General features: G+C 40.9%; 1 protein-coding gene across 5 annotated transcripts; it reads right to left on the reverse strand.

Annotated features, from left to right (window-relative positions):
• Positions 1-585: 585 nt before the first annotated feature.
• LOC309840840 (membrane-spanning 4-domains subfamily A member 6D-like) lies at positions 586-12,614 on the reverse strand. Of its 5 annotated transcripts, XM_082683343.1 has the most exons (8): positions 12,420-12,614; positions 11,949-12,022; positions 10,623-10,782; positions 8,978-9,112; positions 7,762-7,818; positions 4,947-5,156; positions 3,028-3,129; positions 586-1,189 (listed from the first exon to the last, which is right to left on the reverse strand). In XM_082683343.1, the coding sequence occupies exons 3-8, from the start codon at positions 10,752-10,754 to the stop codon at positions 1,082-1,084; spliced, it is 744 nt and encodes a 247-aa protein (XP_082539469.1). In that variant the 5' UTR covers positions 10,755-10,782; positions 11,949-12,022; positions 12,420-12,614; the 3' UTR covers positions 586-1,081. The 5 variants fall into 5 exon arrangements, with proteins under 5 accessions (XP_082539469.1, XP_082539468.1, XP_082539470.1 ...); XM_082683342.1 differs by lacking the exon at positions 11,949-12,022; XM_082683344.1 differs by lacking the exon at positions 11,949-12,022 and having other exon boundaries at positions 10,623-10,776; positions 12,420-12,500.
• Positions 12,615-25,810: the final 13,196 nt, after the last annotated feature.

Below are 25,810 nucleotides of genomic sequence, written 5' to 3' on the forward strand. Positions count from 1 at the left end.
GCAAAGATGTATTTTTTTATGTTAATGAGTTGACTTTGGGAAAGACCTCAGAGAACCTAAGGTTAGGTTGTGGAGCCCTCCAAGCAGAGGAACCAACCTTACAATTAGAGGATTGTAATTTTTAGTCCACCTAGCCCCCACCCCCGACATCTAGAAAGGGAAGAGGGGCTAAAAACTGAGTTTAATCACCAGGGGATGATGATTTGATCAATCTTACGTGTGTAACAAAGTCTCAATAAACCACCAAAAGGATAGGATTGGGATAGCTTCTTGGTAAACCTAGGGAGATTCAGGGACAGTGGTGCTCCACACCCCTTCCCATTCCTTGCCCTCTGTTTCTTTTCCCTATGGCTATTCTAGAGTTATATCCTCTTATACTAAACTGGTAATCCAGTAAGTTAAATGGTTCTCTGAGTTCTGTGAGCCACTCTGACAAATTAATTGAGCCAAGGAGGGGGTCTTGAGAACTTCCATCTGTAGCCACTGAGCCCTTAACCTGTGTGGGGTTTGATGCTATCTCCAGGTAGATAGATAGTGTGAGGATTGAGTTAATGGCTTGGTGGTGTTGAAAAAACACACATCATAGAAATTGAATAAAGATTTTATTTGGAAGCTAGTTACTCACATAGCTCCTGAGACTTAATTGTGGGGGGCTTGTTTGCAAGCTATAACGAGGATAATCATGTGATGCAACACTAGTGTCTACCATGAAAGAGTCTGAACACCACCATTACTGGGTGAACTCCCATTGACAATTAAGGAGGACAAGAAGGAGTTGTCTCCTTTACTTCACCATGACCCCTGAATCACATTTCTGTCTAGTTTCTTGGGAAATCTCTGTTTTGCAGTTTAGGCAGTCTAGGCATTGTAATTTACACATTTGCACTTTGCCTAATGGCAAATGAAGAGACCCCCATTGAACACAAATATTCAATAACAAGAAAAAAAAGACATATATTTTCGGTGTTCATTATATAAAAGCCTACATTTCAGAGAATTCAAAATTTGCTTTCTTGAGTTCAGTTTCTTTGGTTGGTTTTTATATAGCATCATAAAACCAAATTCCTGATGAATATTTCTCCTAAGAAGTCAATAGTTCTTCGTATCCAGGGTCAGAAGATGCCTTTAAGGATTTTGCCAAGGGTACGCCAGATTTATTCTTGTAACTCTGAGGCAAGAAAAGCACACTCTAAAGGAAACAAAATATGTTAGTTCTTTATGTTAGTTCTTCAGACTTCACTCAGGTTCAGTTTCATATATATACATACACATATAATAGATATATATTATACATATACACTTGTATCTACATTTATATCTAGATATAAATATCAATGTCACTTCTTCCATCTTTGTGTGTGTGTATATACATATATATTACAAGATGAATATAGTATGTTATTAAGTTCTTTAAATAAGTGTGGCTCAATAGTCATTCTGCTTTCTGTAATACAATCTGGATAAATTAATGCTTTTTATTTCAGTGAAATGAAGCCACAAGTCCATGGTGGTGGTAGAGTTCTGTCCCATAGAATTTGAAACAACTATTTTTTTAAAAGTATCTTTTAAGTGAGAAAAGAATTTTAACATCACAGGAAGGGGGCAACCCATGGAACATGAGAAGATATTCACAAATGACAGTACAGACAAAGGGCTGATATCCAAGATCTATAAAGAACTCGTCAAACTTAACACATGCAAAACAGATAACCACATCAAAAAATGGGCAGAAGACATGAACAGACATTTCTCCAAAGAAGACATACAAATGGTGAACAGACACATGAAAAAATGTTCATCATCACTAGCCATCAGGGTAAGTCAAGTCAAAACCACATTAAGATACCACCTTATACCAGTTAGAATGGCCAAAATTAACAAGACAGGAAACAACAAGTGTTGGAGAGGATATGGAGAAAGGGGAACCCTCTTACACTGTTGGTGGGAATGCAAGTTGGTGCAGCCACTTTGGAAAACAGTGTGGAGATTCCTCAAGAAATTAAAAATAGAGCTTCCCTCTGACCCTGCAATTGCACTACTGGGTATTTACCCCAAAGATACTGATGTAGTGAAAAGAAGGGCCAACTGTACCCCAATGTTTATAGCAGCAATGACCACGGTCACCAAACTGTGGAAAGAACCAAGATGCCCTTCAGTGGACAAATGAATAAAGAAGATATGGTTTATATATACAATGGAGTATTATGTCTCCATCAAAAAGGATGAATACCCAACTTTTGTATCAACATGGATGGGACTGGAAGAGATTATGCTGAGTGAAATAGGTCAAGCAGAGAGAGTCAATTATCATATGGTTTCACTTATTTGTGGAGCATAACAAATATCATGGAGGACACTGGAAGATGGAGAGGACAGCTGAGCTGGGGAAAATTGGAGGGGGAGACGAATCATGAGAGACTGTGGACTCTAAGAAACAAACTGAGGGTTTTGGAGGGGAGGGGGTTGGAGAGTTGGGTGAGCCTAGTGGTGGGTATTAAGGAGGGCACGTATTGCATGGAGCACTGAGTATGGTGCATAAAGAATGAATTCTGGAACACTGAAAAGAAATAAAATAAAATTAAATTTAAAAAATCACAGAAGGGAAACCAGAGCATAAGGACATGTAGCAAATCCAGTCATGTATGCAAATGCCCTTGATCAAGTCAAGGCTGTGAGAGAGACTAGGTCTGTGGTAGAAAGTGTTCCAGTCTGATAAAGACACAAACCAGGTTCTGGGGGCCTGAGCAGAAACTCATACACAATGCTGAGCAAGTCATTTAATTTACATATTTCTGCATCTATAAACCAGACAATTTTTCAGGTTCAACCATAACTTAGCTAGTCAGCTATTCAATTGCCATCTGCATTACTTATCAGTCTTCCACCCCCATCAAGTCGCCATCTCTTATGTGTATCTTGTAACTGACGACTGCTGACCCTTCTGCCAGTCTTGCTGACATTGCTCAACACAACCCAGAACTTGAGATACACCTGGCAGGACTTAGGGAGGCAGGCCAGCACACTCACCCCAGTGAAGTTGGAGTGAGCCTTTTTCCACCAAACCACAGCAGCGAGCACAGCCAGGCAGAGCTCCAGCACCGTGCAAATTAGCATCACAGACAGAGTTCCCTGAAATTCAGGAAATACAAGGTTGGTGGTGCTTGAATCAACTGACACCTTCATGCCTTATTCAGTGTTGACCATAGAGGTGAAGACTGCCTCAACCCTCAGAAGATGAAGGCAGAACATCAACAATGCTCGTTCCTAGCCTAGTGATTGGCTTTTATTTAATCCCTTTGCTTATTTATTCCCTTGAGAGGCAGATGAGCAGAACTACATCAGCTACACATAACCCACTTTGTGCATCGTTTCTTATCCCACTGAGACATAGTGTGTGAACCTGAAGTCTCCACATTTATCAAATGTGCACAATGATATTTCCTTCTCAGAGACACCTGAGAACAATGAAGTTTGACCTCAGTGGTGCAAACCCTTTGTAAAATTCAACATTTTGAATGGGCTGGATGAGCTTCCTTAGCCTTTCTTAATGTCGGTAAGAGAAAGAAAAATCAAGGCAATAAACATAGCATAAAGAGATCGGCCTCCATTGCTAACAATCCACACCAACTCAAAAAAGATACTATGCCAAAAGGCTAAGTTCTACCATTTCTGTCCTGAGGCATCCTTCATGCAGATCAGGCAACCTGATAGGACAGGAGAGAAAATGTGATTGCATAAACCTCTAGCCCATTTATGTACAGTTCAAGAGGAAGTACAACTTGTTTACATTAATTAGAAACTGTCCCAGCAAGCAGGTGCAGTATAATTCCTTTATTTATAAAGCAAAATTATCCCTCATGAATTCATATTTTATCCATTCCACAAATCCCTCCCAATTTTCTCTCCAGAATTTTTCCCAAGGTGGGGCTGCCTACTTCATGTGTTGCTTTATGCCAATTGTTATCAACCTCATTTGCATGTACCTTTTCTCATTGTAATATCATGAACCTGGAGAGAAGCGCCTGGGGCCAGGTCCACAAGGAGCCGTGTGCAAGTGCGTGCTTGACCAGCTGTTAGCATCTGGCCATCCTCCAACCGTGCCTTGACCTAACTCACTTTTGTGATTGTGGGACAACAGATAGGCAGCAGTCTCTTTACTCATATGTTGCCTGGGTCTTTCTCAGTGTTTTCTGACCATACACATACTCTTTAATGCTTCAGCTGAAGACATTTTTTCTATTAGCCAAACTTCATTCTTTTCTTTTTTTCAATAATGACAATCATAGTCAGTTCCCATTCTCCACCTTCCTACATCCTTATTTCCGAATTTAATAAATCCCACCCCTATAAGTTATCACAAACAACAGTGATATTGCCTTCTCCCCGATCAATCCTGTTAATCAGAACTCAGTGCTGTGAGTTAGCCCAGCACTGAGTTCCCTCAGACTGAGTTAAAGCCCAGCACACATACTTTCCATGCTTTTTGACCACTTAGGTCTTCCTGGTGTCTTTGCCTTTCTTAATTTACCATTCTATGTGCCAAGATTTTTGGTTGGACAAACTCCTATTTTATATCTCTAACAACAGAATTACTTTGATTATTAAGAAACTCTATCAACAAGGGAGCCTGGGTGGCTCAGTGGGTTGGGCTGCTGCCTTCGGCTCAGGTCATGATCTCAGGGTCCTGGGATTGAGTCCCACATCGGGCTCTCTGCTCGGCAGGGAGCCTGCTTCCTCCTCTCTCTCTGCCTGCCTCTCTGCCTACTTGTGATCTCTCTCTGTCAAATAAATAAATAAAATCTTTAAAAAAAAAAAAAAAGAAACTCTATCAACAGTAAGTTTTCATTCTTCATCATCAACTTGATTTGACATTGACTCTTCCATTCCCTATCACTGGTATGTAACCTTAGAGCTTAACGCCTTTATCTCAGCCTAAAAATACTTACAGCCAGAGTAGTTTTGGCCATGAAACATTCATTTTTAATATATGGGTGCATATAATGGTAAAAGTAATCCCCTGCAGGTGCTTTGTCCTCTTTGTTCAATTCGCACTTCCAAAAGGCAGGATCCAAAGCAGCCAGGTTGACCGAGAGGAGAATAAAACCCGTAAGAGCAAACAGAGAACCCAGAATGTTCGCAGCCACGCTGCTCTGAGCCTGAAAGACAAAGGCTGAGTAAGAATCACCGTCAATGACCAACACGTGCCTTTTATCCCTCTTTGCCAATGCACTGCAAAAATTTTTTTCTTATTTTTGTCCCTCAGGGGATCTAGCACCGGTAGACTTAAACCAGGAGACATCTTCCCTAGTACTCAGCAACATCTCTGAACCTAGCAGGTAAATGTTGGCTAAGTGAATGAATGTATGAAAGTTTCTCCCTAGGCAGGACTTCGGTAGGTGGCAGAGGATATTGCTCTTCTAAATTCTTTTTTTTTTTTTTTTAAAGATTTTATTTATTTATTTGACAGAGAGGGATCGCAAGTAGGCAGAGAGGCAGGCAGAGAGAGAGAGAGGAGAAAGCAGGCTCCCTGCCGAGCAGAGAGCCCGATGCGGGACTCGATCCCAGGACACGAGATCATGACCTGAGCCGAAGACAGCGGCTTAACCCACTGAGCCACCCAGGTGCCCGCTCTTCTAAATTCTTTATTTGGGACTGAAAGCAGGGCTTCATGGGGCCGTGCCTGCAGAATTCCCAAAAAAGTATGACCAAAGGCAGATATGATTTCTCTCTCCCCCGACTCATTCAGAAACCCCTCAAGGAAGCTGTCCACCACACAAAAGAGGCAGATGAAGCAAGCTATTCTTCCTAGCATATGACTCTCTTCAATACACACATATTCCCAAAGATGAGTGTGGGAACATAGTCCTCAGGCTTAGGTGAGTCCTGGAGTGGACAGGCTCTGGTGGTCACAGGCAGGGCTCCATATGAATGAGTGTAGCTGGACTTCTAACCCCGGTCCAAGGGTTGTGTAACACGTTAGCAGCAGTGTGAGGTAAAGGATCAGACTGTATGTCAGGAAACTGAGGTCCCTGTGGTAGCTTTGCCTGAGACCCTCTCCATTTTCTGGAGTGCTCAGTTCCCTAATTTCACTTCCCTCTCTGGTTTCATTTCTACGTTTATAAGGTGAGGGAGGGGAATGAATAAAATGATCTCAGAAATATGTTCCTTCCTACCCCACTTCACAGAAGGGGGAATTGATCTAGGATTATCCTGAAATCTCTATTTATGGGTAAGTGTAGTCCAGGGCACACCCAGTAACCACAGATTAGAATATTACATAATCCCATCCAGTGGCTCAGCAGTTGGAGCTTTGGGGCACAGAAGAGAAGAGGCAGGGTATTTTTTCTCCTCCTAACCCCAAGTTTCCTAAAACAATGACTACAGTATATGCTCCTTGGCCTCCTTACAGCCAACGACAGTCATGAATTCCAGAGGATATATTTCTTAGAATGATTTAGGTTTCCTCTGGCTCCAGGCTCCAAAAGGGCTGGTATCATGTGTGACCCCAGTAGAATTTACTACAGGACAGATTAATCTGGTGGGCCTGAGCATATCCCAAAACCACACCCTAGATCCTTGAGTTTGCTGCCCTATTCACTCTGGTCTTGTTCTTCTCTGAAGTAAGAACCCCATAAGCTTCCTCCCCACAAATCTAGAAACACTATTCTTGAATTGTACTACCCAACATGGTTGTCACTAGCACCATGGACTCTTTGTATTTAAAGTAATATTAAGGAAAATTTAAAATTTAAAATTCAGTTTCTTGATTTCAGTAGCCACATTTCAAGCTATCGGTTGCAACGTGTGACCACCAGCCCAGGCAATAAGACTGCCCTCCTCTCTATTGTCACCAGAGGTTCTACTGGACAGCACGGATCCAGCAGTTTGGAGGATAAGTGAGGGTTCCAAGTGATCACTCTCTAAATTCTGGTGGGAAAAAAGAGATAGATTGGCATGCCCTTGAGCACTCTCTCTAATTTCCTGCTATCTTCAGGAAATGTTTGTAGGCAGAGTTTCCAAATTGAATTTCTGTGCAACTGTGTTATATGTCATTCTTACCCATGACTCCCAACATCAGACTATTTGAGGGGTCTAGGATTGAGTGAAGACTTGGTGAACATTTACAGATTAGAAATCTTCTCCCTATAATGCAGCTTTCCTCTCCCTGCCACTCCCAGTTCTGGTTTTCCTGGAAGAGTTAAATGCAGGTAAAGTTGTCTTCTTAGCCAATGCCAATGACTAATGACAACTTTTAGGACCTGAGAGGTCATACTCAAATCCAAGAAAAGTAATAGTTTTTAGATTAGATAGATAAAAGAATGAGAGATAAGTCCTAACATGAATAACATTTTGACTGGGTGTTCTCAAGGGTTTGGACAGATGGGCTTACACAGTGAATCCACAACAAAAAGACCTCTTTATAATGCTGTCACCTTCTTTGTCATTGAAGATCTAAAATTGAAGGCCAGTTACTGTGAAAAGGACAGTATAAGGAGACAGACTTTTTCTAGAATAGATTCCTGGGAGCTGATCTAGGGGATAATACAACACCCTGAATGAAGACTGTGATTAAGGGCACAGTGGTTGGAGGACTGTGCACTGGGCAGGAATATCAATGAGCCAAGTTCAATTCCTGACTATGCCACATGCCTGCTCTGAAACTCAGTTTCCTACTCTGCAAGGTAAAGAGATTGATCTTGAAGAGTTCTCCTTCAATTTCATTTCAATCCATGAGTTGTAGGGTTTGCTTCTCATACTTACCAAAGGCTTAGTTGACTTTTTCTCCATGATGATTGATAGAATTCCAGAAATGACAAACTGTTCAGAAAGGAGAGACAATGGTGAAGTCAGTGTCTATGTACAGGTGAAGCTACAATGTTATTATCATGGTGTTTATGGAAAACTCCTATGGAAACAGTCTTAAAAAACCATTGACCTACAATGTAAGGCCCAATTAATTACAGAGATGTGACTCTTTTTCCCACAGAGTATTCAGAAAAGCATGAACAAAGGCAGATACAAGTAAGAATATATCCCAGTAACCAAAATGAGGGCCTTACGAGTCAGGAAAGGGGGTGTTTGTTTTAATGGCAGAAGGAAGTTTTGGAGTTAGACATTATGTAGAGAAAAATATGAAAGCAATGGTATAGAAAAAGAAGAGAGTGAGGACAGTTAACAGATATGGGAGGACGGAGACACAAATGTTAAGTTGGTGGCTCCCCGGTTTAGGTGGAGGGGTGGCTGAGATCAGAGAGAAGACAAAGCTGGACACAGTGAATCATTAAGGCTGTGTTCCGAAAGTCAAAGATACTATTTTACAATATTCGTGACCTAATTTATTTGGGGCAATGAAATAACAGAAAATCCTTTAACAATGACAAAACAGGGAGAAAAGAAAAGTTGTAGATCCCACAGCCCCAGCCTTAAGTACTTCAGATCTGCCTAAATTAAGCCTGGGTCTTCAAAATTGAACGAGGTGCCTCTACCAACATGGGCTGTGATTCATGACTTGCTCTTGAAGAGTAGAGTATGGAAAAAGGAGGGAAGAGGTGACTCCACAGCAGAAGAACCTGCCAACTCCACCTCAGCCTCAGGGTTAAGGTTAATGTGCTCAGTGACAAATCATGTTGATAGCATTATGTCCTCAATAGGACACCTCACCTCTGTCCCTTCTACCTGGAAATCCATCACAATTAGTCTGAATATGAGAAAAAAGTATCATGTGAACCCCAATTTAGGAACATGCTAAAATTCAAAAAAAATCCTGGCCCTTGCTACTCAAGACCACCAACATCCCCAAGGAGAAGTCTGAGAAAGTATAGAGGAGCTAAGGGAGACACAGTGATTAATGTAATGTAGTATCTTTGATGGGACCTTGGAACAGATAACAGGACAAACTTGTGAAATCCTCAAGGATTTCTTCCCCCTTTTCCCTCTGCCCCAACTTCCCCCCATCCTCCTAAGGATCTCTACTCACACACAGGGCTCCTATGAATGGGTAAGCAGCCTTCAACAGGGCAGAAAGCGTCGGGGCAAATTGTGGAGAAGAGGGAACAGATACCAAAATAATTCCCAAACTCAACACCATCACCCCACACAGGATCTGGATGGTCTGTTGGAAGAAGAAGGGAGATGGAGATAGAGAATTAACATCAGCATTTGGAAAGGCAAGACGTCTTTCTCTCTCCCACGGTGCTCGTGCATTATCACTCTCTGCAGGACTCCAGCAAGGATACAGACTTTGAAAAGCTCCGGAGTGAGAACTCTGCAAATATACTTTGGAAGAGATGTTGCTGTGCCGCAGACAACTACTGTCTCAGGACACCTGACAAGTGTTCAGCAAGTCTTCAGGCATCTCTGGCTCTCTGCCCGTGTCTGCTCATGTGGCGCCAGCTCCCAGCTCCCTGCAACACTGTTTCCCCTGGCTCTCTGAATCTGTTGCTATTAACTTGCTTTCTACCTCATATGCGAAGAGGGGATATCTGAAACCCCTCACGCTGTCTTAGCCCTGGTGGTGTGGACGTGCCTCCTTACATCCCCCAGGCCCCACTGGATACAACAGAGAGCCTGGCCCTCTGGCCAGTTCTGAGTTTCACTGTGACCCCTCCAGTCCATGTCCCTGCAGCTGAGGATCTTGGCTTCCAAGTGACCAAGTTTTCCTCCTTGAAGTCCACCTCACTTATGGCTCTGCTAATATTTACAAAGCCAAAGTTTTCCAAACATTATGTCCTACAAGCCTCACAGTAATCCACAGGATCGTATATTAGAGGCAAGGCAATCGCTCCCACTGGGTTGTGCAAACTTAGATCATATAAATGCAGAGATGACTCCAAGAGGCAGAGCTCTTTAGTTCCCTCCTAGTCCTTTGACAGAGAGCAAGCACAAGCAAGGGGAGCAGTAGGCAGAGGGAGAGGAAGGAGCAGGCTCCTCGCCAAGCAGAGAACCCAATGTAGAGCCAGGACCCTGGGATCATGACCTGAGCTGAAGGCAGACACTTAACCAACTGAGCCACCCAGACATACCCACAGAGCTTCTTTAATAAATCATGCACAAGAGGAGAGAAGCCAGCAAAAGGCAACTATCTCTGTTCTCAAAAGGGAAGGAGAAAAAAGGGGAAGGAGGTTTATTTGTCCTATAATTTGTGGTGAGGGAAAAATTCCCTTAAAAATCATATTATTAAGCTTGCAGTTGGTAAACACAGAAAAAAAGTACCTAAAATATGTAATTATTTACCATCACTTTATTATTATTATTATTAACACATATTATTTGCCCCATTACTTTTGTAAAAAAAAATAGATATACAGCTTTTTGTAGGCCAATTATTCCTCAATAAAGTGTTTTTTTTTTTAAAGAAAATGTTGAGAAGTGTGCTATTGCAAAAATACAGAAACATCAACAAAAAGTGAGTTGATCAGATTCAGAATAGGAGAAATACACTTTTCATATCATCTTATGTCTGGGGAAGGTTCAGATGGCCCTCCAGGGGGCTTCCATTGGCCTGCCCATCAACCTGGAATTCCTCAGGCAAAGTTTGAGAGTCTCTGTGCTCACCGTGTAGTCCCAAGACTTTCCTGGACCCCCTCCCCATTCCAGTCCAGCAAATTCTTAATTGGACTTACCCCAAGAATTTTGACATCTGCCTTTAGATGTTTCTCTAGGCTGTCTTGCCTCTGGTTGGTGGGTTTGGGATCCTCCGTTTTGGGAAAGTTGATGCCATTTGGTGTCAGAACTATGATGGTCTGATTGGCCATGGGCTGTGATACGATGGGGTCACTAGCACTGGGAAAGAAAATAAACTCAGCTTTTAAAAAGTATAGAGCTCTCAAGTCTCCTCAGTATTTTCCCATTAGTCCTGACTTGATCTATCCTTGGGAAGGAAATGGACAGCATAGAGAGCTATAAAAAGCACAAAAATTTGGTACCATGAATATTTTTTTAAGATTTTATTTATTTATTTGACACAGAGAGAGAGAGGGACATCACAAGTAGGCAGAGCATCAGGCAGAGAGTGAGGGGGAAGCAGGCTCCCCACTGAGCAGAGAGCCCAATGTGGGACTTGATCCCAGGACCCTGAGATCATGACCTGAGCCAAAGGCAGAGACTTTCACCCACTGAGCCACCCAGGGGCCCCACCATGAATACTTTTTTGTACAGTCTTTGGCCCAGTCTATTCATTAGAGATAAGAGACATACCACAGGGAAGCAGAAGCACCAATTGTGAGAGGTCTCAATGTCCAGAGGCAAATGGTCACAAAAAACTTACAATATGTAGAAATCTCTCTTTCTTCTGGTTCTACCTGCAACAACTGAATTGCCAAATATTCCATGGATTGCACCCCCAAACTTCCCTACCAGTCATGAGACGCAGTAAGGGTTCTCTTTGTCAACATTTTCCTATTCGGGTTCGGCACATCTCACACTAACTGTTCATTTTCTCGTCCAATAAGTAATACTTACTAGGACTGATCCTAGGTATTTTTTATTGTATTCTACTGGACATTATCCTGTAGTATCTTTTCTTTCTTTCTTTCTTTCTTTCTTTCTTTCTTTCTTTCTTTCAAGTAAGCTATACACCCTATCTGGGAATTTGACTCATGACCCTGAGATCAAAAGTCATGTGTTCTACTGACGGAGTGAGCCAGGTTACCCCATCCTATAGCGCCTTTCATCTTTCAACAACTCTGTATGTTAGTTCTTTAGTTAGCAAAACCATGTCATAATTAGGGAAACTTGGAATCCAAAAGTTTATTATGAATGGAAATAATACCTGCTTTTCCTATGTGCCTATAAGAGTTAATGCCAAAAAAATATTTGCAGTTATAATGGTTACTCAGGTAGGTTCACACAGCTGGGGAGATGTAAGAACTGGGACAGGACCCCAGGTCTCTCTGAATCTGAAGACTTTGTACAATTCATGAGAGCACGCGACTTCTTCATCATCCTACCTTGCTTCGGTAGCCTGTGCCTGAGTTGATTCAGGGTGGAGAAGCAGCAGCAGTCAGAAATATGGAAACAGGACCTGGAGTCATGAAACCCAGGTTCAAGGTCAGGCCCTCAGTTTGCTGGCCTCAAGAACCAGTACCTGTGATATTAGCTCTATTAGCCATCTTAGCAGCAAGCTCAACTTGGATCTCTGTTTGCAGCACCATTCTCAGCCCAGGACCTGTCTAGTTTGCACAGGGCCCATAGAGGTAAGAACTATGCTCCCATTAATCACATGAGCTCAGGGAAGGGGCCCAAGATCACACAGAAAACAGCAGAAAGTGTTCAACACACTGCTCCTTCCCTCCTCTCATTCTGTTTCCAAAATACTCTCCTGCCTCTTAACTTCTTTCCAGGAGCTTCCAATCAAATCTCCCACAGGGAGGCACAGCAGGGGAATGGGAAGTTTAAACCAGTCTCTCAGCAATGCCTACCTGTGCCCGTGGACCAGCCTGCTGGTTCCAGCCGAGTGCTCACAAACTCCCGGGAGGCGGTGACTCTGGGCTGTCACAGAGTCCTGTAGAATTTTCTACTTGTCTTCATCTTTTGAAAGTCACCAGCCCTTCCTTAGTCCAGAGTTTCCAGTCACACAGGATGTGATACTTACAGATCGTAGATTTGTGAAATGTGTCTGCACTTCCTTTTTTTTCGAAACTCCTAGCATCTTCAGAAAAGTCACACGTAGAACCACCTAATGGCTGTGAGGACGTAGGATTCCTGGAGCTCTGTGTGGGTATTGTCAGGCCAATACTTACTAGCTCTGTCATTAGACAAGTCTGTGTTCTTCTCTGTGACTCCGTTTTCAAATCTCTTAGATAGGGAAACAATATCAACACAGGAGATTTGTTATAAAGTTTAGAGAAAATGTTTATAGAAGGTCTTTCACTGCCTCCAAGGAGCGTTCGATAATATGTAACTAATAATAGTAACATTGACTGAAATAGTGATATTGATAAATCATAATATTCAATAATATATAGCTAACCATAGTCTGACTACACTGCTTTCAAGGAGCACTCAATAATATACAGCTAATAATAGTAATAATAGAATATAGAAAGATTTTTTTTTTGTTACTTATGTATGTTTTCCTTTTTCCAGTTCCCTGGGCTCTGGATAGGCTGAACCAGCCTCTCTGCATCTACTACCTAGATACTGGCTGCTACAGAATTATCTTTCTTCTCTGGCTTCTCTCTCTAGCAATAGATCCCTGTCCCCCGAAAAAGTTGGACATCTCTAGGAAGTGGTGAAACCAGATGGGGATGCATAAACTTGGCAAACTCATACTTGGGGCGGTTTTGTGAAACAGAGAGGTCCTGTGCCCCCTCAAGCCCTCAGGTGGGTGCTCTTTGGAAGCCAACTTCGATATGCCAGACGAGGATACCGATGCCAAAGCCAGTCAAGGAAGCTAAACAGCCCCATCCCATAAGCTTCTTCCTTCCCTTGGGGGAGTGCCAGAAGGAACCTGGGAACACACCAGGATGATCACTGTCCCCTCAGGGGGACGTGGGTTCTGCAAGTTAACTCCATACTTCAAAAAAAAGAATTAAGAAACACCATTAAGGTTGGCTTAGTTTCCAGGACCAAATGGCACAGATTACTAAATGCAATTCTCTTTTCTTAAATTCTAGAGATGAATAGAGAGAGGGAATGACACGCCCAGAAACGATGGAAGAGCCACAGAAGAACCTCTACCCTCTCGCTCCTGAGCTTCTGGTGTGCCTTCTCCTTTCCCAAGGTGTCTGCTGTAGTTTTCCCATCACGCCCTGTGCCCTTATCACCATCCCAGCAGCCAGTAAAAGAGTGGGGGTACAGCTCTCCCCTAGGCTTTGACAAAGAAGGAGCCTAGCTCCATAAGGGACAACCACAACCTCTTTCCCTTCAGTGGAATGTGGTAATAACCAATTAAGTCGACTGACCAAGCAAAGATTCCCTCACAGTCTGTCTTCCTCTCTTACTAGTACAACTTTAAATGATCTCAGAGGAGTTACGAGGATTACATGAGATGACACTTCAAGGTGCTTGCTGCAGAACTATACAGACAAGTGACCCAAAAGGAGTCTATCAACAGCCTTCCCTCAACACCCACCCCACTCAAACTCCCAATTCCAATCTCCCTCCCTGCTTCTCTCTCCCACTCTGCACCCTCCTCCTTCTTTTTCTTTTTTTGGGGGGCTTCAGTAATATCTGAACAAGAAGCTTCTCCCTCTATTCTCTCAAATTAGACCCGTCCCACCTTGACCATCTATTGTTTCCAGAGTCTGAACTCTGTCAACCCAACCTGGAGGGAAAGGAATGACAGAGTAGTTAACACTCGCACTTAATAATTCAGGTTTCTCTAAAGAAGCACTAATGAATTTTTGATTTGGGTAAGTTTTTGTTGCAGAACAAGGGGTCCTGTTCTGTGCATTGTAGGATGTTTAGCAAGATCTCTGGCCCCTACTCACTAGATGCCAGAAATGTTGCCCACCCCAGATGCGAGGTCACCAAATATTGACAAATGTCCCTCTATGGAGAGGGGACAAAATCTCCTCATTGAGAACTACTGATCTAAAAGAATAAAGTTTTTCTGTGGCTTCTGCATAAAGGCAAACATGCAAGAAGCGAATAATTATTGTTCTTTAGCTCATTAATTCTTTAGTTTTTATTTTTTTATAATTTTTATTTTAAAGATTTTTATTTATTTATTTGACACAGAGAGAGAGATCACAAGGAGGCAGAGAGGCAGTCAGGGGCAGGGGGGGAAGCAGGCTCCCCACTGAGCAGAGTGCCCGATGTGGGGCACGATCCCAGGACCCTGAGACCATGACCTGAACTAAAGGCAGAGGCTTAACCCACTGAGCCAGCCAGGTGCCCCTTTAGTTTTTATTTTTAATTGTGGTAAAAAAAAAAAAACGCATAAAATTTATTACCTTAGTCATTTTTAAGTATACAGTTCAGTAGTGTTAAGTATGTTCACATTATTGTGCAACAGGTCTCTAGAACTTTTTCAGTTTTTTTTTTTGTAAAACTGAAGCTTTATACCCATTGAATGACAATTCCCCATTTCTTCTCCCCTCAACCCCTGGCAACCATCATTCTGGCTCTGTTACTATGAATGTGACTACTTTAGATACCTCACAACCATAGAATCATATCTTATTTGTCCTTTTCCAGTTGGCTTATGTCATAGCATGATGTTCTCAAGTTTCATCCGCATTGCAGCATGTGATAGGATCTCCTTGTTGAAGACTGAATAATATTCCACTGTATGCATACGCCACTTGTGGTTAATTCATTCATCTGCCATTGGTATTGGGTTGTTTCTTTGCCTGTTGTGAATAATGTTGTCATAAGTGTGAGTGTGAAACTCTCCTTTTCCTTCGCGTCAGTTCCTAAAGATTTATTTTGGTTTGGTTGAGCCATGCTTTCCTGTTTCTCTTCATGTCTTGGGATCTTTTGGTGAGATTTGGGCATTTGAAAACAAAACAAAACCAAAACCACCTCCTCCAGTCTTTCATACTGGCATCATAAAGGGGAAGACGGTTGCCAATCAGCATGGCTAGAGATTCTGGGGACCTTTCCAACATTTTCTGGAGATGCATCTGCTCTGGGCAAGTGTGTGTAAACCTCCCAGTTAAAGAGGTCTGCCTGCTTCTTCTCTGAAACCCACACATTCTTCCTCTGCATCATCCATTTGAGGTACCACAGTCCCTCTGGAGCTATGACAAGCCACAGTGCTTGCTATGTTCTTAGTGACCCCCCAATCTCACACTCAAACTCTGCCAGTTTGCCTCATGAAAATCCATGAGACAGAAACCGATCCTTCTGGTAGCCCCTCAAAAATCCAGAATGCTGGACACATGCCTCTGGGCCTCTATTTTTCTTTCCCTCCTGAGGAAAAAGCTGGAATTGGGAGTTTCCTCCCCATTATATCACACTGTGCCAGGTGGGAAAAGTAAGTATCACATGTTTTCCCATCCATTTGGATGCATCTCTTCGTGGCCATGGGCTTGTCTAGTGTGCTGTGACTTCTTAACTGGTTTCCAGAGGGCTTTCAAGGCATTTTGGTCCGTATGTTGTTAATTTGGTGTCTCCATGGGAGAATAGGGGCTTGGGGCTTCCCATTCCACCATCTTGCTGATGTCACTCAAGTTAATTTCTTGTTATAAGATACCATTCTGTCTGCTGAGAGGTGGAAAGTCTTCCTGTTACCTGTGGCATAATCTGCAAAGCAGGTGTTTAATATAGTGATGGAGAGCTGGATTGGGGAGTAATTTTGGTTATCAAAATTTATTTTTTTTAATCATTTCATACCACTTATCAAAGCATTTTTTAAAATCATATCCTACCATTTATCAAAACAGGTTATCCAAGGATCCACTTGTAAAGTAAGAAGACCCAAACTCTTTGGACATAAAACAACCATTGGGTCTTCATTGTTTTAGCTAGGTCCTCCATCTGCCTCAGCTTTTGTCACTGACCCTCTGCCCCCTCTCTTCTCAGGACCATAGGAATCTTCTTAAAGATTGCCAAAGACATCTGTTATGCTCTTAATTATCATGACTACTCCTTCCATTCCGTATCCCCCTTTGTTCCTAAACAATAGGAACACTTCTCTTTCTGAAGCATTTATCGTAACTTCTTTAGTGGGATCTGATTCTTTGTACTTTTGGAAAACAAAAGCTATAAACTAGTAGGCAGAATCTCCTTTTCCTTCCTCCAGTTATATATGCCTGTACTTCCCCCCACCATTTCCTCACCCCCCAATTAATAGGTTATCTTAAGGAAAAAGCTAAGAAAGTCCTAAAATGCTTGGACTGAAAAAGGAAAAACAAATATTATCTTGCAAGAATTTTAGTCTTGCTCACAGTCTGTGGATAAGGTGCTGTTGGGCAACAGGAAGTCTGCAGCTGAAAATACAGCCTGACCACCTGCTCCACCCTTCAAGATGTTTGGAGAAGGAAGGGCCAGAGCCCAGCACAGGCTAGTTCATGGCATAGACCGAGATGCTCCTACGTGAGGAGTTTCTTCCCATAATGGAGAAGAAGCCTGCAGTGGGCAGCAAGAAAGGGGAAAACTGTTTCCCAACTGAGAATTAAGTAGACTGAAGTGTACATAATCTTTTTGATTTGAACAAACAGGCCCCTGACTTGATCCCTGTGGGCATTAGGGTGTTTATAAAGGGAAAAAGCCTTGTTTGTTTTAGCTAAGGAACAGGCTCAGGTCAACTGCTTTCCATTTGTGTCCCATATATATAGGAATCTATTGCATTTCTGTATGCTAATAATGAAGTAACAGAAAGAGAAATTTAGAAAACAATCCCGTTGTTTAGAATTGCACCAAAAAAATAATAAAATACCTATACAGGTGAAAAACCTGTACTCTAAAAACTGTAAAACACTAGTGAAAGAATTGAAGATGATGCAAACTAATGAAAAGATATTCCATGCTCATGGGTTGAGAGAAAAAATATTGTTAAAATGTCCATACTACCCAAAGCAATAAACATATTTAATGCAGTCCCTATCAAAATACCCACAGCATGTTTCACAGAACTAGAACAAATAATTCTAAAATGTGTTTGGAACCACAAAAGACCCTGAATAGCCAAAGCAATCTTGAAGAAGAACAAAGCCAGAATTATCACAATTCCATATTTCAAGATATATTATAAAGTATTAATCAAAGCAGAATGGTGTGGGCACAAAAACGGAAGCATATATCAACAGAACAGAAAACATAGCACAGAAATAAATCCATGGTTATATGGTCAATTAATCTTCAACAGAATGTGCAATGGGAAAAAACTTCTTCTACAAATAGTGTTGGGAAAACTGGACAGCAAAGTGCAGAAGAGTGAAACTGGACCCTTCTCTTACACCACACACAAAACCAAACTCAAAATGAATTAAAGGCCTAAATGTGAGCCCTGAAGCCATGAAAATCCTAGAAGAGAACGTAGGCAGTAATTTCTCTGACATCAATTTTAACAGTATTTTTCTATATAGGTCCCCAGAGGCAAGAGAAACAAAAGGAAAAATAAACTCTTGGAACGACATCAAAATAAAAAGTTTTTGCACATCAAAAGAAATTGTCAATAAAACAAAAAGACAATCTACTGAATGGGAGAATATACTTGCCAATAAAAGGTTAATATCCAACATATGTAAAGAACTTCTACAACTCAACACCAAAAAAATCCCCAATAATCCAATTAAAAACTGAGCAGAAGACACAAATAAACATTTCTCTAAAGAAGAGTTACAGATGCCTAGCAGATTCATGAAAGGATGCTCAACATCACTAATCATCTGGGAAATGTAATTCAAAACCACAATGAGCAATTGCAGGGTCATAGGGAAGTTCTATTTTTAATTTCTTGAGGAATCTCCACACTGTTCTCCAAAGAGGCTGCACCAACTTGCATTCCCACCAACAGTGGAAGAGGGTTCTCCTTTCTCCACATCCTCTCCAACACATGTTGTTTCCTGTCTTGCTAATTTTGGCCATTCTAACTGGTGTAAGGTGATATCTCAATGTAGTTTTAATTTGAATCTCCCTGATGGCTAGTGATGATGAACATTTTTTCATGTGTCTGATAGCCATTTGTATGTCTTTATTGGAGAAGTGTCTGTCCATATCTTCTGCCCATTTTTTGATATGATTGTCTGTTTTGTGTGTGTTGAGTTTGAGGAGTTCATTATAGATCCTGGATATCAATCTTTTGTCTGTACTATCATTTGCAAATATCTTCTCCCATTCTGTGGGTTGCCTCTTTGTTTTCTTGACTGTTTCCTTGTCTGTGCAGAAGCTTTTGATTTTGATGAAGTTTCAAAGGTTCATCTTTGTTTTGTTTAAAAAAACAAACAAACAAACAAAAACCACAATGAACTATCACCTCACACCTGTCAGAATGGCTAAAGTAAACACACAAGAAACAAGTGTTGGTGGGGATGTGGAGAAAAGGGACCCTCATGCACAGTTGGTGGGAATGCACATTGGTGTAATCACTATGGAAAACAGGATAGAGTTTCTTCAAAATATTAAAAATAGAAATACCATATGATCCAGTAATTCCACTACTGGGCACTCACCAAAGAAAACAAAAACAATAATTTGAAAAGATATATGCACCTGAATGTTTTTTGCAGCATTATTCACAATAGCCAAAATACAGAAACAACCCAAGTGTCCATTGAGAGATGAATGGATAAAGAAGGTATGGTGTGTGTGTGTGTGTATGTATATATGTGTGTCTGCGTGTGTGTGTGTATATATCTCATTTTTTATGGCTAAGTAATATTCCATTGTGTGTGTGTGTGTGTGTGTGTGTGTGTATACATGTATATACACTTTTTATTATTGGTATTTTGTTTTATGGCTTATATCTGAAAAGTGTTTTCAAAGGTCTCTCTTCACATTATTAATGTGGGCCAGCTGATAAAGAAATAGTAGTTATATAGTCATGCCAAGGTTTATGTCTCTCTGAATAAGTCAGTATCTGCATTTAACATCCCAGTGTGGGGGGAACCTTGCTTTACCTGAAATATACAGATGGTTTAAACTGTGCTATGTCAAACTAACACAAGATCTAGGCTAATTTTCTCATGAAATAATAAACATTGGGACATAATTAGGATTGATGTATTTGAGAGCTTCTTACAGTTTTGTCTTCCCAAGAAAGATAAACATTTAGAGCTTGATCCCAGAGTGTCTGTGGAACTACAGGCTGGATTATTATATGAACAAATTTGGTGATATAATTATGCTAGTAAGTTATATAGGAGAATGCTATTCTTAGGAGATAGGTCCTGGGTATTTAGGGACCAAGTATCGTGATGTCAAGCACTTGCTTTCAAATGATTCAGCACTCTATGCATGTACGTGTGTATCTGTAAAGTGGTTTTGACCCCATTTCAACGTGTGTGTGGGAGAGGGTTCCCACACCACCAGGCAATTCTTGCACACCAGCTGGTGGTCTTCAGTTTAACTCAATTCTAACACTATCTATTCAGATACAGCATCAGATTCCATAGGTTATGGGCTCAGTTCCACAAAACCAATCTCCACCACAACGTACAATTGCAGATGCCAGTCATAATTCCAGGTTGTTGTGCTACTGACCCACTACCTATGGATTTGGAGATTTGATCAACTGCCTTGGGTTTGATTAATTAAACTCAGAAGTATATTACAAGGTGACTTGGGATAATGCAGGGATTGGGACACTGACTCCTGCACAGTTGAAAATTGATGTATACCTTTTACCTCTGCAAAAACTTAACTAATAATTGCCTACTGTGGGCCAGAAGCCTTACCAATAACGAAAATGGTGGATTAACACATATTTGTATGTGTATCATGTGCTGTATTCTTACAATAAATAAATAGAGAAAAGAAAATGTTATTAAGAAAATCATAAGGAAGGGAAAACATATTTATAGTATGTATTGTAAAAAAAAAAAAAAAAAATTCCATGTATGGGGCACCAGGGTGGCTCACTTGGTTAAGCATCCAACTCTTGGTTTCAGATTAGGTCATGATCTCAGGATTGTGTGATTGACCCCACATTGGGCTCTATGTTTAGCATGAGTCTGCTTGTCCCTCTGTTTCTTCCTCCACACCTGCTTGCACTCTCTCTCTCTCAAATAAAAAAATAAAAAAAATTTAAAGAGCCATGTATAAGTAGACCCACACAGTTCAAGCCTGCATTGCCCAAGGGACAACTGTTCTTACTAGACTTTTTTGGGATTTATTTATTTACTTATTTGATAGACAGAGATCACAAGTAGGCAGAGAGCAGACAGAGAGAGAGAGGAAGGAAGCAGGCTCCCTGCTGAGCAGAGAGCATGATGCGGGGCTAGATCCCAGGACGCTGGGATCATGACCTGAGCCGAAGGCAGAGGCCTTAACCCACTGAGCCACCCAGGCGCCCCTGTTCTTACTAGATTACTGATTTATCACAAAAGGACTTGACTCAGGAATAGGCAAATGGAAAAAAACACATAGGACAGGGTGAAGGGAAAGGGTTCGGGGCTTCCCTGTCTTCTCTGAGTGTGCCACTTTTCCCAGACCTCCACATTCACCAACCAGGAAGCTATCCTAATCCTTTCCTTTTTTAAATTTTTTATTTTTATGGAGTCCTTATTATTCAGACATGATTGATTGGCCATTATTAATTGATTCAACCTCCAGCTCCTCTCCTCTTCTTGGAGGTCAGAAGGGTAGACTAAAAGTTCCAAACTTCTAATCACGTGGTTGTTTCCTCTGGTAATCAGCTCCTTTCCTTAGGTCTTCCTAAGTTCCCTAAGTTCCTAAGTACCCTAAGAACTTCCAAGTCATCTCATTAATATAAACCCAGTTGGTGGAAAGTGGCTTGTTACAAATCACAAGACACCTATTTCACCTTTACCTCTCTGAAGGGATTTTAGGAACCGAGGACAAGACACCAAACATTATGACAAAAGATGCTCCCATTGACCTTATCACTCAGGAAGTTCCTAGGGTTTTGGGAAAAATGATTTAGGAACTGTGAATGAAGACTGAATACATATATATATATATGTGTGTGTATATATATGGAATATATTTCGGTTATCTGAGTGACCAAATAATGTATTTCTACAAATTACAGTCTGTGTGTTCCTGCCTAGTCAATAATATAAAATATTATCTATAGTAGACAGATAAAGCCCATCTAGTACACAGTACCAGGGACAAATATTTTGTCCAACAGATTGGGTTTATTGACTCATTTCCACAAGTGTAGTGCACACATAAGAACTAGGAGACACCTAAATAGAGGAAAAAAATGGGATTGTTTTAGGATTTGGGGAAAGGTGGAATTTAGGTAAACTTTAGATGTGGTGTTTTGATTGGCTTAAAACAAAGCAGAACTGTGTATATGGGGGTTACCACCAAACCTGGCTTAGAAGTAGATTCAGATGGCCAAAATTAGCAAGACAGGAAACAACATGTGTTGGAGAGGATGTGGAGAAAGGGGAACCCTCTTATACTGTTGGTGGGAATGCAAGTTGGTGCAGCCACTTTGGAAAACAGTGTGGAGATTCCTCAAGAAATTAAAAATAGAGCTTCCCTATGACCCTGACACTGCACTATTGGGTATTTGCCCCAAAGATACAGATGTAGTGAAAAGAAGAGCCGTCTGTACCCCAATGTTTATAGCAGCAATGGCCACGGTCACCAAACTGTGGAAAGAACCAAGATGCCCTTCAACGGACGAATGGATAAGGAAGATGTGGTCCATATACACTATGGAGTATTATGCCTCCATCAGAAAGGATGAATACCCAACTTTTGTATCAACATGGATGGGACTGGAAGAGATTATGCTGAGTGAACTAAGTCAAGCAGAGAGAGTCAATTATCATATGGTTTCTCTTATTTGTGGAGCATAGCAAATAGTATGGAGGACAAGGGGAGACAGAGAGGAGAAGGGAGTTGAGGGAAATTGGAAGGGGAGGTGAACCATGAGAGACTATGAACTCTGAAAAACAATCTGAGGGTTTGAAGGGGCAGGGGCTGGGAGGTTGGGGGAACCAGGTGGTGGGTATTAGAGAGGGCACGGATTGCATGGAGCACTGGGTGTGGTACAAAAACAATGAATACTGTTACGCTGAAGAGAAGTAAAAAAAAAAAAAAAGAAAAGAAAAGAAAAAAAAGAAGTAGATTCCGAGTCCCGTTTCCTTGGAAACCAGAAAGTTAAGGGAAAAAAAAAAAGTGTCATGTTGAATCCCCAAACCCCTTATGTGAAGCTCTGCACTGGTGATTTTTGGATTTGTTTGTTTGAATTTTTTCCTTTCCTAGGAATGAAAATTTAAATGATAGTGTGACTTTTTGTTCTTGCACAGACAGCCTAGAGAAGATGATTAATGCACAGACCACTTTATGTGTATGTTACATAGAGGTAAACCTCTTCATATGTAATCTATCTGCATGAGGATGAGGAGCACCTCTTTTGAAAATTAACTTTCAATAGTCTTAGTCCAAGTTTCCAGGAAACAGAGCTGGAGACGAAGATTTAATGTGGATATTTTCATTGGAGGAACCTCAAAATTGCAGAAGTCTTAATATAAAGCTTAATGGGAAACATAAAGGGAGCACAGCTTATTAACCCCTCCTAGATCAAAAGTTGGCAAAGTGAGGGCACCCAGAGGCGCACAACCCTTGAGCTCTGTTCTAGCCATCACATCCCCAGGGTAACCATCATATTGACTTTTTAATACCACTGATTTTTTTGTTGGGGTTTTGGTGTCTCAATAAATAGAATCATAGAGCATGTACTCTTTTGTGTTTGCCCCATTAAAGAAGAAAAGTACAGGGGCACCTGGGTGGCTCAGTTGATTAAACATCTACCTGGGCTCAGGTCATGGTCTCAGGGTCCTGGGATCGAGCCCCACATCGGGCTCTCTGCTCAGCAGGGAGTCTGCTTCCCTTTCTCCCTCTCTGCCTGCCTCTCTGCCTACTTGTGATCTCTGTCAAATAAATAAATAAAATCTTTAAAAAAAAAGCTACAGGGAAAATGGAAAAATTTTTCATTGCTCTCCATCATCTTTAGTCAAATTTGGGAGGGAAGGAATACTAAGTAGAAAAAAAAAAAAAAACAACTGAAGGAAAAATCAGTTTTCAAAGGAATCAGTATGGTGCTCTGGTCTGGGAGCCAGGCAACGGAAAACAGCCTGGATGACAGCTGGGCTGCAAAGCACTATGAGGTGACTGACCCCCAGCTCTCCCATGACTCTTCTCCTCCTGACAGTCAATCCTCTTGGCCAAGCTGCATAAGTCCACTCAAGACATGGGTGATTCTGGTGAAGCTCTATGTGTTAGTAGAGAAGAATTGGAACAATCTGTTCGAAATTTTCATTGGGGGAAAATACCACATGTTGCGAAAATTGACAATTAAAATGGGAATAACCAGGGAGCAACCACAGAGACTTTTAGAACTTCCTCTGCCTGATGTCCGCACTTATTGGACATGAAGAAAAAAAATGTCTAAATTTTAGCCCTACAAGTTAATCAGAGTTAGCTTTTTAACCCTATAAGTTAATCAAAGTTTGCTAAATTAGTGAAAATCTAATGGGCTGCAGTAACCCCAACAAATGTTGATCACTAAAAAACAAATTGCTGACCTTGAAGATGTTCCAAAAGGAAGCCAAACATTTTATCAGCTTTGTTTAAACCGTATCTCAAATTTAGAAGTCATATTTTTTCCTTACCCACCAAGAAATCAAAAGAAAGTGACTTCTTATATCTTTTCTGTGTTTATAATACAGCTATTTAAAAAATCAAACCAAGGAACATATTTCGATTAATTAAAAAATTTAAATACTTGCCCTGAAATTTGTATAGCTTTGTCTTATTATGTTACCACTATTTGTATTATGTGAGAACAAAAATCTTTGAACGTGGCCCCAAACTGTCAGGTATTACTATATAAAGGCATTGGAAAATGTCAGAATTCACATATAAAATAACAACTGAAATGTGCAAGTGTCTTTTATGAGTTGCTTCTCATGAAATCTAAAGAGGGTGACTTAAGAAAATGAGCATATGAAAATTGTTATACTTGAACTTTATGGTTAAAGATTTTAAATGATTGGGCAAGTATTAACTTAATTAAATGTCCTCTTTAGACATCCTTAAGTGAATTTTAAATGTTGGAAAAGGAAACAAGAAATACAAACATATATGTTTATTGATATTGAAATTTGGAAAAAATCAATTCTTCCTGTCATCATGGAAACAGACTTACTCTGTAGACCACTCTGTGCAATTACAAAACTAAAAACAATTCTAAACAACTACTTTCGGACATTGGACAGTAGTCACTGCAGGGCTTACAACATGGAGAAAATGGAAACATGTGAATATAACAACAGGTCTGGTTCTGCATGAAGAAACTTTCTAGACCATGGTCAGGGAGATGGATCCCTACTGATCCTGCTACATTGAGAAGACAGAAATCAGAGGGGAGGGAGTTAAAGTAGCTGAAATTGAATTAGTGAGTGCAGAACAAGAAAGGGAGGTAGCTATGCAGAGAGAAGATTTCCTGAAGTCTGCAAGAAGGTCTCCTTGAATCTGTTGTCAAATACTAAGCTGACATTTACAAGTTGAAATTCCAAAGTCCAATCAAAGACTAAATAGATAGTTGCAAGCTAAATGATTACCAGAAATCACACAGAGCTGGGAGACATTCAAGTTCTTATAAGTGGGAGTACAGAGTCTCCATGAATACTTAGGATATAAGGACCTCCAGAGAGTTAAGCCTTAACATGGAGGACATTAGGAGAAGTAAAGGAAAAGTGAAGTGTGGTAAATCAGAAGGGGAGATGAAGCATGAGACACTATGGACTATGGGAAACAAACTGAGGGTTTTGGAAGGGAGGAGAGTGGGGGATGGGTTACCCTGATGGTGGGTATTAATGAGGGCATGTATTGCATGGAGCACTGGGTGTGGTGCATAAACAATGAATCTTGGAACACGGGAAAAATAAAATTAAGAAAAATGTACCACACACACACACACACACACACACACAAAAGATAAATCTGAACTAGTCCAGAATAATAATAACTCTAAAGCTTCCCTATAAAAGCTTTTAAAAACACTAAAATGTAGGCCTAGAAATGCCACATAACTGAACTCTATTTTTAAAATGTATGTACATATATGTATATATGTAAAAATCCTAGCATATTAACAATGTTTATCTTTAATAGTAAGGTTATTGGTGGGTTTTGTCTCATATATTCTTAGATTTTCTAGTTTTTCTGCAGAAAGAAAAAATTGGAAGAAAATTAAAGGAAAATACCACAAATCATA

This window comes from Mustela nivalis, assembly GCF_964662115.1.
Source record: "Mustela nivalis genome assembly, chromosome: 9".
Classification (NCBI taxonomy): Eukaryota; Metazoa; Chordata; class Mammalia; order Carnivora; family Mustelidae; genus Mustela; species Mustela nivalis.